This window comes from Cryptomeria japonica, chromosome 11 (genome assembly GCF_030272615.1).
Source record: "Cryptomeria japonica chromosome 11, Sugi_1.0, whole genome shotgun sequence".
NCBI classification, from domain to species: domain Eukaryota; kingdom Viridiplantae; phylum Streptophyta; class Pinopsida; order Cupressales; family Cupressaceae; genus Cryptomeria; species Cryptomeria japonica.
The window spans coordinates 201,151,880-201,166,996 of record NC_081415.1 but is presented as its reverse complement, the minus strand read 5'-3'; the positions used below and the strand labels follow the sequence as shown (position 1 = coordinate 201,166,996).

The 15,117-nt window shown below is 39.3% G+C and overlaps 1 protein-coding gene across 1 annotated transcript; it reads right to left on the bottom strand.

Moving 5' to 3' along the window:
* Positions 1–528: 528 nt before the first annotated feature.
* LOC131860131 (uncharacterized) lies at positions 529–1,650 on the bottom strand. The gene has a single exon (XM_059214503.1). It carries the CDS (start codon positions 1,648–1,650, stop codon positions 529–531), a length of 1,122 nt encoding a protein of 373 aa, XP_059070486.1.
* Positions 1,651–15,117: the final 13,467 nt, after the last annotated feature.

The following is a 15,117-nucleotide window of genomic DNA, read 5'->3' as shown; positions in this document are numbered from 1 at the left end:
GTAGATCAATATCCATAAGGCTTGTAGCATTGATGAAACTAGCTAGGTCGCCCATGCTGTCAGATAAATCTTCCAAACCACCACACTTTTCGGATGGGTAGAGGGAGGAGTTGAAATCTCCTGCAAGCATAAACTGGTCCTTCTGGTTAGTCATAATGATATTAGACATTTCCTCCCACAGGAGCCATCTCCCCGATCTTGAGTTGGGAGCATAGATATTGAACATCTGCGAGCATTGTTCCCCATAATGAAGGGAAACCGCTAGGAAATTTTGGGAGCTAGCAAAAAGCTTGCCTTTCATTTTAGTGGGATCCGAGATGGTAGCAATACCCCCATAAGCACCCAAGGCATCAACATACAGATAATCCACTCCAAGCCAAATTTTACTAGCAACTGCAACAAAAGTTTGAAAGGGCATCTTGACTTCTTGAATGAGGCAAATGTCAATTTTCATCTCAAGAATGAGTTGTTTTATGGCGAACTACTTCTGGGGGTTGTTCAGACCCCTTATGTTCCAAGAGAGGAACTTCATTTCTTGCTTTTGTTAAGTCCATCCAGGGTCAATTGTCTACACTTTGCAATGTCCCTTGCCATAACCTTGTGCCTCAGAACTCTTTCTGAGGGTCTGCCTACTTTGTTTTCGTTACCCCCCACATATGCTTTCTTGGCATTGACTTTCTTCTTCTGGGTTATCCATTCTTCATTATCCATCTGGGGGGAGCCCGAGGGGGACACTTTCAGCGGAGTTACCAGGGAATTTCCAGGGTGCTCATCTCTATCCCCTGTTACAGGGGAGAGAGGGGTTGAAGAGGTGGGTAAGCTATTTTCAGTCAAAAGAGGCTTGGCCAAAGTTGAGTTGAGGGCTATCTCCCCCTCTTCCAGGGGAAAGATTGAGTTTTTGACTGGGTCTGTTGGGGGTTTTAAGATCTCAAGGATCTTGTCTATGTGTGGGTAATCATCAGAAATTTCATTCACAATAGTCAACTCAAGGGGAGCCAAGGATGATGGGTCACTAGGATTAATGGGTTCGGCCCAGATGGCTTTATTTTTTAGCTTGGGTTCCGCAACCACGAGGGCTTTACAATCAATATATGAATGCCCCTGGTTATTGCATTTCTGGCAATACAAGGTGGCATTTTCGTACACAATAGCCTGGGACCATTTTCCCCATTTTGATTTTAGGGAGATAAATTTTGGGAGAGCCTTGTTAATAGTGACATTGACACAAAAATGAGCATACACCAACCTGGATTTGTTGAGAGTGATCGAGTCCCCTGCAACAAAGCTGCCAAACGAGTTTCCAATCCAGCAGAAGATTTGTTCATCCCATAATTCTAGAGGGAGTCCAGGAAGCCTAACCCAGACTGGAGCCATGCGGTTTAGTTCTGCGGAGGGGTCAAAACCAGGCTTCCATTTAGCCATGGTTAGGAAATGCTTTCCATAAGCCCAAGATCCCGACAGAACATAGATCAGATCCTCATTAGTGTTGAACTTGAAAAGAAAGAGTCCCCTCGATATAGCTGAAACCTCCAGGCTTCCTTTAAGCTTCCAACGAGATTTTGTCCATCGCCTGACCATGTCAATAGATGGACGGAAGGAGAAGAAACGACCAACTATTGCCAGGTGAAGGGAAGAGGCAATTTTGTCCATCACATTGTCCGGGAGTTTGATCTTTGTTTTGTCTTCTGTTTGGGAGAAGGTGGCCACAACATCTTCAGGGGTCAACTTTGTTGACCCAAGGAGGGAATTCTTCTAGCTAGACTTGGGATTCTCCTTCACAAGATCCACATCCACCTATCCGATAGAAGTTTCTGGACTAGGATGGGGTATAATCCTTTCATCCCCTTTCAGGCCAGTATCAGTCAGACCTAGTGAAGTGGAAGGGGTGTGAAGGCTGACATTTTCTTTCGTATGGTCCGCAGACAATGGGGACCCCACAGTCGGCTCAGTAGCATGCGCACCGACCATAGAATCAGGTGTTGGGTCCAGTGGGGGAGGGGGGAGCTCCCGAGAGGGGGCGGTCATCCAGGGACACAAGTTCAAATGCGAAGCAGGCGAGAGAGTTGTAGACAGAAGGCAAAAATTTAACTCAATGTTAAGCGGATGTTGACTTTGTTATCATACCTTCTTATGAGCAATTTCATGTGAAGTTGGGCTATCCTTGGCTATCTTCCATGAAGTCTATTGATTCTCCAATCCACAAGTGTCTCAAATTTCCTCACAATGGAGAAATTATAACCACAAACCATAGCTTATTTCATCCATCTGCAAGAAGCCCCGGTGTTCCTATTGATCTCTTTTGGCCTAAACAATTTCAATCTCTTCCATCAAGGAGCAATGCTATTTTTCAATCTTATCAAAAATGGAAGAACAATATGATCTTATCCTTAAGTCAACCTAGATCTCCAACACTTGACATTCCTATTATTATTCAAGATGAGGTTCTTCCCCTCTCGGATATAACTAATCTCCCTCCTTAGGAAAATTGTCCACCTACTTCTATGGATGTGACTTTACCTTCTCTTAAGGAGAACAACAATATTCCTCCTAAAGATAGACCTATACCTCCTCCTCATGATGGACTGGGTCTCCTCCCTACACCTAACATTCCTCCTTTCTATGGCGCATTTCCACCTCCTTCCTCTTATCAAGAGAAGTGGCCTGATTTTCCTATTGTTCAACCAAAAAGACCTCAACCTAAACCTTCCACTACCAAGGAGAGAAACGTTCTTGCTTTTTCAAATGTTCCTCCTCCTTCTCAGCCTTCCACTAAGACTTGACGGAATTGTTGTGCAAGAGAATGTCGATGAAGATGTCGGGCTCAAGCTCGTGAAGCTATCCCTCAAAATACTCAATCTCCTTAGACTCCAACAGTTGACATGATTCCCTTTTCTCCTAAGAAAGATGTTCAACCAACATCTCCAAATCATAAGTTGCATAAAACATGTGATGGTTTTACTCCTATTCGTGTTTTTGCTCCTCTTTCTTTAAACTTTGATGAAGAAATGGGTGAAAATGTTATTCATAATGGCAATACAACTCCTAATGGTTCTGATAGTGAGTATGAGCATGTTGATGGGGACAAACATTTATCAACTAAATTTTCACAAACTCTAATCCTAGCTCCTAGAATCGAACAAAGTGACTTACAAAATGAGCATATTCCTTGTTTGGATCTTGTAATAGCTCCATCTTTTGTGCTCGATATCACTCCTCTGGCATGTTGCTCGCCTTCTCGAAATAGTGATCAACAAGATCGGGAGGCAAATGTCATGCTAGATTATCAATATTAGCACTGTAGATCTTTCTCTCTCTTTCTTTCTCTTTTGTGGCCATTCTTCTATGTGTATCCATGTTCTTCTATTGTTCCCTTAATGTCTACTTGGGGATGATGCAAAGCATTGAGATCTTTTCTTGGTCTCTTTCTTGTTGACTCAAAAGACATCCTCTCTTCCTTTTTTTCTAAGGTAGTGTCCTTCTTTGGGGAATGAAGATTATTATATGCATATACATACATGATATACATGAGTTATCATACAACATACTGACCCCGAGGAAAGTGACACTACCTTGGGTTTATGCCTCGATTGGGGGCTAAATCCTTGTGATAACGTGCTCCCTCTCTTCTCTTTCTCTTGGGTGTATCCTACCTTAAAGAAATCACTCTTGAAAAGGCATGCGTGATTGCTTTAACGTGGGGGCATACACTCTGCTCATACTTTCCTTCTTGTGATACTTAGAATTACTTAGTGAGCTTTGCTTTGCTTTGTAATATTTTTTATCCTTGCTTTCATGACTCATAGTGAAGGGAACTTTGCTACTTGCAGTCATGGTTCTCCCCTTCTCGATCTTCCCTTTTTACTTTATCAATCGAAGTCCTAAGATCCTAAGTCCACTTGGGGCTTGGTGCATCTTGCCTCCTTGACGTGGTAAAAGTCTTTCAATATTGTTTCCTTGTACTTTATCGATAGTATTGGTTTACGCTTATACTCTCGCTAAAGTGGGGTCTAAACGTAATGTCATAAAATTGTGACCCTAGCAATTAACGACTGCATTAGGATCCTCACGCATGCGAACTCGAATCCTCTAGCCTGATCGAAGACCGAAGATTGCTCGACTTGTGTAAACAACTTCTTCCTTGGCCTCTGCATCACCCCGACTGCATTTTGCCCTGGATAAAGGGGTAGGACAGGGGCGTGGTGCCCTTGTCCTCCCAGGACAAGGGTGTCGTGCCCCTGTCCCTGCCTTATTTTAGGGCAGGACCCTTCCTAGAGCATGCCTTGTGGGTTGTGCCTCGGGCGGGAAACCTCCTCGTTGTAGGCCCGTGACAAAATTCAAATCGACCAACATGTATTTAAGGGGGAATTTGCTCTCTCATTTGCATAAGTTCAATAATTTGAAGTTGGATAAGATTGGAGTATGCACAAGCAATCAAGCATTCAAACATTCTTTTCTAGCATTGAGCATTCTCAAGTCTCCCTTCAAGGCTAGGTGTTGCATTCAAGTCAAGGATTCAACCATTGAAAAGGAGATTGATTTCAACATACAATTACATACAAGCATTTCTATCAGCATTGCTACTACAACCTCCCTTTAGGTGATTTACAATTCAGTCTTTCATTTACATCTACTTGCAAGTACTTTCTTTCATTATTTGATTAATTCCAAAATTAGGGTTTGACCTAAAGGTAAACCCCCAATCCCAACCCTTTTTCCTCTCTTTTCTATGTGTAGGTTGTAGGTGCGCAGCTATACTATCATATTTAGGCTTCATTTGCAGAAGTGGAACAACCCTTTTCATTTCACAAATTTTTTGGAGGACCATGTACATTCCTGCCACAGTCCAGACAACTTTTTGTCAAATTCACAGGATGACTTCGTCTCAACATTTTATTGCCAAATCCAGGTGCATAGCTTCATCCCATATCCCAATCTCAAGTTATAATCAATTCTTGTCAAATTTTCTCTACATAATTCAATCAATTCCTTTCCATTTCAAACAAGGAAGAAGGGATCATCCTAACATTCTCAATTCATTCAAAATTCAATCTATCATCTTTGTGTGGATATTGGATCTAGTGAGTTACCTCATCCCTTATCTTCCTAATGTAATGGTGGAAAGTGCTTGAATGGTAATCAATAGAGAAACTCCCATCTCTCTTTGAGGGAAAGGGTAGTTTCCTTCTTGATCTATCATTCACCATTTTTCCCACCATTACAATGACCTAACCACTTAATTTTTGAAATTTAAATTTTGAAAAAAAGAGATAAATTAAAAATTTGAATTGTAGGAATGAAGACAAATCTGAAAACAGTCACGAATCTGAAAATTGAATGGAAATTCAATTTTTGCACAACTTCAAGATAAGTTTTAAAAATTGGGGTTTAAACAATTAACCACTTAATTTGGTAATTTGATTTGCAAATTGAACAAGACAATGAGGAAACTGAATCTGGCAAACAAAGCAATTTTCAGATCTAAGACAATAGAAAGCAAAACACAAGTTCAATTTCAGTTTTAAAACTAGGGCTTTGAAGGAATTAACCACTAAGTGTGTAGAAAAATTAAACTTGCATTTTTGTTCAAAGGAAAGCATGCAAGACATCAGGTTCACAAAAAAGTAATGTGGAAAAAGGTGAATGATGGAGATACAGAGGAAATATTTTCTTCCCTCTGATGAGAGATGAAAGTTTCACTTCAGATTTTGATTCAAAAACTTTTCCCGCATTACAGTAGAAGAGGGGGGAAAATGCACTAGATTCAACCTCTAGAGAAGCAGATTGAATTCTGAGTGATATAAGAATAGTAAGTTAATCCCCTCTTCTGGAATATGATTTGAATTGATTGAATCGTGTGCTTATGACCAAGTGAAAAAGTGGCAAAGATATGATTATAACTCGAGATAGAAGCGTAGGATGAAGTTGTGCACCTGGATCTGGCAATAATATGTTGAGACGAAGCTGTCCTGCGAATTTGAGGAAAAGTTGTCCGGACTGTGGCGGAAGTGTACACGGTCCTCCGAAAAATTCGTGAAATGAAAAGGGTTTTTCCTCCTCTGCAAATGGAGTCCAAATCCGAAAGTACAGCTGGGCACCTGCAACCTACACACAAAAAAGAGAGGAAAAGGGGTTGCGATTGGGGGTTTACCTTCAGGTCAAACCCTAGTCTTGGAATTAACTAAATGATGAAAGAAAGTACTTGCAAGTAAATGTAAATGAAAGACTGAAATGTAAATCACCTCAAGGGAGGTTGTAGATAGAATGTAGGTAGATTTTCTTGTATTGAATTGAATGTTGAAAGGGATCTCCTCTTCAATGGCTGAATCCTTGACTTGAATGCAACACCTAGCCTTGAAGGGAGACTTGAGAATGCTCAATGTTGGAAAGGAATGCTTGATCTCATGCCCACCTTATCGCTTCTTGAACTTATGCAAAATGGGAGGGCGAATGCGACTTATATACTTATCAATTAGGGTTAACTAATTGATTTTCTATCATAGGCCGACACTAGGGGAGTTTTCTTGCTCAATGCACAACCACCAAAGCACAATTGGAAAGGGTCCTATCCCAAAATAGGGCATGGACAGGGGCGTCACGCCCCTATCCTGGGAGGCCATGCCCCTGTCCTAGTGGGGATAGGGGCGCCATGCCCCATGCCCATGTCTTGCTCTTTTTTCCAGGATAGGATGCAGTTCAGGCAGTGCAAAGGACAAGAAAGATGCAGTTTTCAGGTGCTGAGAAAGTCTCTGGTCTCTGATTAGGCTTAGGGATTCGATTCGCATGCGTGAGGACCCTAATGTGGTTGCAAATTGCAAGGGTTGTAATTTTATGACACTACAGTTTGAAACATAACTTGTTGAGTGTTAGTCAGTTGAATGATAAAGGTTATCATCTTGAGTTTAAGAATGGAGTGTGCAGGATCTTAGGATGAAAAGGGGAATTAATTGCTACTGGTAAACAAACTAAAGGTAACTTATTCCATCAGAATGCTAGTGTAAATAGTTGTTTGGTTGCTAAGGTTGAAGAAAGTTGGTAATTTCATAGAAGGTTTTGTCATGTGAACTTTGATAATGTGGTTAAGGTCAGAAAGTCAAGTATGGTGAGATGTATGCCACAACTTGTTAAACTAGACAATGTGATGTGTAAAGAATGTCAGTTGGATAAGATGACTACATCTTCTTTTAAGAGTAAATCTTTTTCTTCTGAGCATATTCTAGATTTGGTGCACACTGACGTATGTGGTCCTATGAGGACTAGAAGTTTTTATGGTGACAAGTATTTCATGATATTTATTGATGATTTTTCAAGGATGATGTGGGTTACTTTTCTGAAGGAAAATTTAGAAGCTTTCAACAAGCTCAAGGCATTCAAGGCCTTAGTAGAAAAGGAAACCGATAAGAATCTTAAGTGTTTGAGATACGATCAGGTGGAGAGTTCACATCATATGAGTTTGTGAGATATTGTGATGAAAATGGAATAAAGAGGCAGTTATTTTTCTAAGGACACCTCAGCAAAATGGAATTGCAGAAAGGAGAAACCAGACCATTGTTGAAGCAACAAGGACTACACTGATACAGGGAGATGTACCTAAGATGTTTTGGAGAGAAGCAGTCAACACTGCAGTATACACATTGAACCAGGTACTAGTGAAGAAAGGTAATGACAAGACACCCTATGAGTTATGGTATGGTAAAACTCCTAATGTTAGTTATTTCAAAGTCTTTGACAATAGGTGTTTTATAAAAAGAGATGAATATACTGGTAAATTTGACCCTAAAACTGATGAAGGAACATTCCTTGGCTACTCTACTAAGAGCAAAGCTTGCAAGTGGTTTAACAAAAGGACAAAGAACATTGTGGAGAGTGTGAATGTAAAAGTTGATGAGTTCTATGATAAACCTGATGATACTAGCAAATTTAATCTAGTAGATGGTGAACAAAAACTTGTGATTATTAAATTGGAAGTGCATAAAGATGTTGAGTAGAACGGTGCAGAGGAAGATGCTCAACTAGTAGAAGATGAATAAGATGAAGAACGAGAAGAGGTTATTACACCAGAACAGGTTATACCTAGGTGTAAAGCGGAAAATCGCGATCGAACCCTAGTTGCTCTCCCCTCTTCCAACTCCAAGGAGAGAGAAGGGAGATTCACTAGGGTTGATGGTTTTCACTTAGGGGAGAGACTTTACATTCAAAAGAGGGGTTGAAACCCACAAGATCCAATCCCACGCAATGCAAGATTGGGTGCTAAATGTGTTTCAAGGGTTAAGAAAGCAATGCTACCCTCTTTTGTAAAGAATGTGCATAGAAGAATTAAGCTAGGAATGCATAGAAAGTGAGAAAGATTTGCTTATAAACTGAGATAGGAATACAGTATGAAGCTGCGGACCTGGAATTAGCAGTAAAATGTCGATACGGCGTTGTCCTGCAAATTTGAGCAAAAGTTGTCGGGACGATGGCGCCCGGCGCCACGGTCCTCCGAAAAATCCGCGAAACGAAGGGGGATCTGTTCGTCTCTGCACAAGGATTCCAGATCTTCAATTTCAGTCGCGTACCTGCAACCTACACACATAAAAGTGAAGACGATTGGGGGTTAGGGATTAGGGGTTTGCCTTTAGGTCAAACCCCGGTTTTGGAATTAACTAAGAAATGAGCAATGCTATAAATGTAAATGTCTGTAATGTAAAACAAGTACTAATACCTTGTTGTAAGGATGTTTGTATCCTTATGTACGAAGGTATAGATGTTGTATGTTGTATGTTGTAGTACTATGTTGTAAGTGATCTCCTCTTCAATGGTTGAATCCTTGTCTTGAATGCAACACTTAGCCTTGAATGGAGACTTGAAATGATCAATTGCTTGAAGGAATGCTTGAATGCTTGAATGCTTGAGTATAATTTCCACGCTTTTTCCATCATATCGAATGAAAGAGGAAAATGTAGTTTATATACTTGTCAATTAGGGCTGATAGACTGATTTTCCCGACCTTAGGCCGACCAGGAAAGATAATTTTCCAATTTGCAAACATAAAGACCCGAAGTCCAAAAGAGACCGGGCCCAAAATAGGACCCAGGGACTAGGGCGCTGGGCGCCATGGTCCTGGGGGACCAGGGCGCTGGGCGCTCTGGTCCCACCTCCCGGGACAGCAGGGTGCAAAGGAGGTTCAGGCCAGGGTGCAAGAAAATGCAGTTTTTGGTGTCATAATCAGGTTTCGGGGTCTCCATTCAGGTTGCGTGTTGCGTCGCCATCGTGAAGACCGAAATGCAGTCGAAATTGCAAGTGTCGCAATTTTAGGACGCTACACTAGGTATATAAGGTTAAATAATTATGAAGACCAGATAAAAGGTGACAAGAATATTGGAGTAAGGACTAGAAGAAAAATCAGAGAAAGCTCTTGTCTAATTTCCACAATTGAACTGAAGATAGTGAGAAAAGATCTTAAGGATGATGATTGGTTAAAGGCAATGACTGAAGAGCTTGATCAAATTGAGAAAAACAACACTTGGTCACTTGTTCCTAGACCTGATGACAAAAAATTGATTGGTACAAAATGGGTATTTATAAACAAGTTGAATGGAGATGGTGAAGTTGTTAGAAACAAGGCAAGACTAGTTTGCAAAGGGTATGCACTAGAAGAAGATGAAGATTATGGAGAGACCTTTGCACCGGTTGCTAGGCTTGAAGGGGTTAGGATGCTACTTGCATTTGCAACATTTAAAGGCTTCAAAGTTTACCAGATGGATGTAAAGTCAACATTTTTTAATGGTATTCTTGAAGAAGAGGTGTATATTGAACAACCAGATGGGTTTGCATTGTCAGAAGATAAGGATATGGTATGAAAATTATATAAAGCATTATATGGATTAAAGCAAGCACCAAGGACATGGTGTGAAAGAATTCATGCACATATGATAAAGATAGGATTTCAGAGAACCAATGATGACAACAATATTTATTTGAAGACTAAAGGAGACAAGATGTTGATTGCAAAAGTATTTTTTGATGACATCATATTTAGAGGAAATGATGATAGGTGTATGACTTTTGCAGATGAGATGAAGGAAGAGTTTGAGATGTCTCTAATAGGTAAATTTTCATTGGTTTGTAGGTATAGCAGATTAAATGTGGCATCTTTATCAATCAGTCTAAGTATGTGAAGGAAGTGTTAAAGACCTTTGGAATGGAAGATTGTAAACCAATCGAAACACTTATGGTTAAAGGTTGTAGATTGTCAAAAGAAGATGATTCACCCTTAGTGGATGAGAAGGAATATAGATCTATGATTGAGAAACTTCATTATGTTATTCATAGTAGACCGGATATTGCCCATGCAATTGGTTTAGTAGAAAGATTTCAGAAGAGCCCCAAGGAGACACGTATGGCAACAGTGAAGAGAATATTCAGATATCTTAAAGGGACAACTGACTATGGATTATGGTATCCATACAGAGGAAATTTTTCTTTGCAGGTATTCACTGATGTAGATTGAGCAGGAAACATGGATGACCGGAAAAGCACAACAGGTGGAGCATTATTTCTAGGTGATAGACTGGTATCTTAGACCAGTAAGAAACAAACTTGTATTTCTCAGTCTACAACAAGATCAGAGTATGTGGTTGCATTCATGAATTGTGCACAAGCTATATCGATGAGACATGTCTTGGAAGGACTCAAGGAGGATATGATAGAACCGATAGTCATACATTGTGATAACACTGGTGTTGTAAACATTTCAAAGAAGGCGATATTGCATGTTAGGACTAAACATATTGAATTGAAGTATCATTTTATGAGAGAAAGGGTGCAGGAAAAGAAAGTGAGATTGGAGCATGTGTCAAGTAAGGAGTAGTTGTCAAATATATTCACTGAGCCATTACCTAAGGCAACCTTTGAGTATCTTAGAGAAAAACTAGGGGTTATACCTCTACACAAGATCAACTAGGATGTCAGTGATGCATCAATCTAGTGGACTTCTTGAATATCTTTCACTATGGATTAATGAGAGGTGGGATACTCCTCAGGGGGAGCAGCAGAGATGAAGCAACAAAAATGAAGACAAAAGATGCCTTTGCACCTTTGGCATTGTTGTCAAAGGGGGAGAAGAACAATGACAAGAAGAAGTAATGCAAAGGAGGAGAAGATCAAGTGAAGCACATATTAGTACAACATGGCATGATGAGCTCCTCGTATTTGTCATCAGTTGATTATTTTGGTGTTGCATTCTTTTAGTATTGCCATCAATGCCAAAGGGGGAGAATATTGGCATGTTAGCATAACTGATAGAGATGATGATGTACCGGTAAAGGATGATGTTGATATGAGGAGTTTGATGGACTGTTGATGATGATATATTGAAGGACTATTGGTAATGATATAATTGTGATATGATGCTCTATGATCAATTATTTGTGTTGTCATTGATGGAAACCATGTTTGTTTATGTTTGGTATATCATCTAAGTTATCTAAGTTATCTAAGCCTAACCAGTAATGGAATGTTTGCTAAGTTGACAGTGAATCGGTAAGCAGGAATAGTGAAGGAGATGGTTGCGGTAGAGATCCGTGTTGTGTTAGGTGTTGGGGTTTGAAATATATGCTTATGACATTATAATGAGTCTATGACTAGAACCACATCATGTTTGGAGAACCGGAAGTCATGTTTGTAATTGATTGTTGTATATTCGATGTGGGGTTTGAGAACTGGTAACAAGATCTTTAACCAATGATGTTTTATGGTTTGGCGGTGGATCTTTTCATGATCTTATCTTAGTGGTGACGTGTCAGAATCCATGTGAAGTGATAAGATGTTGTTTGAGCATGATCAAGGAGTGAATTTCTTGGGAAACAACGAAGTGCTTAGAAGAATGTGATAAGGGTTTGACAACTTATCAGATTGATGTGTGGTGATGTGTTATGATCATTCAAAGGCTGTAATTGTCTTGAACTTTGTTGTAATGATCTTTATGATGATTTATAAATGATTTGTAATGATCTGATATGATCTATGATGTAAATTCAATGTATTTTGAATTTGGTTAGGGTTATGTAACGGACCTAGTTGTAAAGTGTATTTAGGTCGAGTTTGAGAAGAGACTTTGTGTCGGTGATCATAGAAGGAGAGTGTGTCGAACCAGATTGAGATGTCTGCATGCGTGAAGCAAATTGGAGTTGAAATGGATATGTACTAGCAAGCATAGAGTGTTGTGATCAGGTCATTTACTTGTTCTTCTCTAAAAGTTACAATAGTATTAAAATCCCTTAACCGGGTAGGTCCTAACATGCATGATATTGTAAATCCCTTCACTTGGTGGCTCATTAATTTGGGTTTAAATCCTTTAGCAAGGTTACTCAAAATAGGGTAGAGCTCCTAACAGGGCCGAGGTTAAAATCCCTTCATCGGGTGACTCCTAACAGGGTCTGCTCTTAACCGAGCATTATTGTAAAGATCCTAACCAGGCTAGGCCTTTAATAGGGTGCATTTCGAAAGAGTGCAAATTTTGTGGGTACCAATTCCCACCACGGTTTTCCCCATTTGGTTTTCCACGTGAAAAATATTTGTGTTCATATGGTGGTTGATTTGTTTATGTGTGGATTTGATATCATTACATTGTTTACATGTTGATGAACACATGAATGAGTAGCTTGGTAAATCTGCTTTAAGTGATTGATTGAGTGGGTACCAGTACTGGTTATGAAATATTTTTGAGAAATATTTTCAGATTGGTAAAATATTTCAGTTTATTGTTATTACTGATTCACCCCCCCTCCTCTCAGTAATAACTGGATCCTCACAATAACACTGCCATCTTAAGGACGGGGGAATATATGTGGCCTCCTTGCATATTATATTGTGGATTCCCTTGCATAATGACTTGATTGGTTATCCTTGTTGCATGTCTTAGACAAGGTGTACATGCTCAAAACCAGACCAAAATTCTTAGACAAGATGTTGCATTCCTGAAACTAGACACATTTTTCAAATTGTATGTCTTATATAGGTTGTTACACGCTTGAAACTAGACACAAATTCTTAGATGATATGCTTAACTCCTAAAAATAAATGATATTTTTAGAATAGGTTGACTATCATAACACAAAATTCTAGACTATTTGACATTTCCTTTGCACCGATACTTTTTTTTCTTGAGATAAATTGACTAGCATAATACAATTTTCTAGACTATTCAACTCTCTCCTTGGGATGGGTTGACTAGAATAACACAATTTTCTAGACTATTCAATGTTCCCTTTGCTTCAAGCTTTCTTGGGATGAGTGGAACTAGAATAACACGACTTGCTAGACTATTTCCTACTCTTCCTCTTCCTCCTCTTTCATTAATCAGCCAACATAACACAACTTGATAGCCTGTGGAATCCATGCTCTCTTTATCTCTCTCCTCTATGATCCCCACAACATACCCTTGCCAGTTGTTGCAACATGGAGTCTTGTCTCATCTTTGATGCATGTTCTTACCCTTTCCAAATGATCATTTGTGCTCTTGCAATAGCATTCTGAGGGTGATATTAGTGGTCAAGACATTTTTTATTATTGAAGTCTCTTCAACTAATTAACTTGGAGCCTTTGTTTTCAGTACTACCCTTCTTGTGTGTGTCGTTTGTTTTATTTGTCCTTTTTTCTATGTGTGCCTTGGAACATGGTTATATGAGTTGAGATCCTTAGTTTGGGGTCTTGTTCCCTCGAACTTAGTGATGTATTATCTCTTTGTAGGCTTGCCCAATGGCTCTCCTTTCTCTCTTTCACCTGCTTTACTACAAGTATGTGTGTAGGATCATACTCCAACTAAAGTGGGGGCTAAATTAGCATCACAAATTGTATCTCTATGCAATTTATTTCTCAAATAGGACATATTTTAGCATGTATGGCCTTTCGCATCCGGTTTCACTCATCACAACCTGATTTAACATATCATTATGGCATCTCCTCCTCATTTGGGACCTCAGATCCCAATTTACGACTATCTTGGAGGGAGCAAGGTGCCTAGGGCACTTTTCTCCCCTAATTTGCTCCACACAATGGTCAAGTGGATTTAGTAGGAAATCTTTTCTCATGTCAACTTTGATTAGTGTTTTGCACCTTGATATGCTTGGGAGAGGTATATAAGGAAGGTATCCTCCCTCATTTTAGAGAATCAGAAGAATCAATCATCAAGTCAAAGAGATATCATGATTTTGAGTGAGCATTCGAGGATTCAAGTATTCAAGCATCCATTGTGGAAACCTTCAACAATATTAATGCAAGCATGTCTTTTATGATTTCTTTTTAGGTCTTTTGTGTGGCTTCATGATATTACATCAACATTCATGATCATCTTCAAAGAATCATATGCATCATCAAGGTATAAGCCACTTCCATTTTCAGATCTAGGCTCTACTACCTAACGTCACACTTTCCTTTCAAGTTCATTTCAACTATTTCAAGGTTAATTCCAAAAATGGGGTTTGACTTAGGCAAACCCCTTTATCTCCAATAATTTCCTCTCTTTTCTATGTGTAGTAACAAGTGGCAAATCTATGAAAATAGGTATAGATTAATCAGGCAAAGATCTACAATCTACAATTTGATGAAGCCAAAATTGACAGGAGATAACCAATTTGGGCAACTTAGTCTCGGGAGCAAGCCGAGCTGGGTAACTGAGTCCCTACACTTTTGTCTCAAATTTAGTCTATAGGTTATTCTCAACTTGTATTAATGTATACTTTTCTAAAATCGAGATATTAGTCCGTCATAGTCCTGTGCACATAAAAAAGGGTCAATTCTTCGTTTTTCTCCATCTATCATTTAAATAAACACATTTCAAATCAATAGAGAAGGACCATTGTATCCACTTTGTGCTTGAATCATCTTGAGACTACTGGATCATTGTCCTTTCGAATGTAATAAGGAGTAGGGACTTAAATAGATTCCTTGTGTTTCATGCTTAAAATCTATTAGGTTAAACATAGCTAATTAGATTAAAAGGACGGATCACAAAATCCTTAACTAATTTAGCAACCTTAAACATAAATCAATGAAATGAAATGCATAAATAAGAGAATTAAACAATTAAACTAATTGAAAACTCCCTTAGTTGCATTGTAGCTTCCATTGCTCTTCTCC

Bases quoted from the DNA above. Each gene is read 5' to 3' on its own strand.
- LOC131860131 (XM_059214503.1), bottom strand. From the start codon at position 1,650: ATGGACAAAATTGCCTCTTCCCTTCACCTGGCAATAGTTGGTCGTTTC.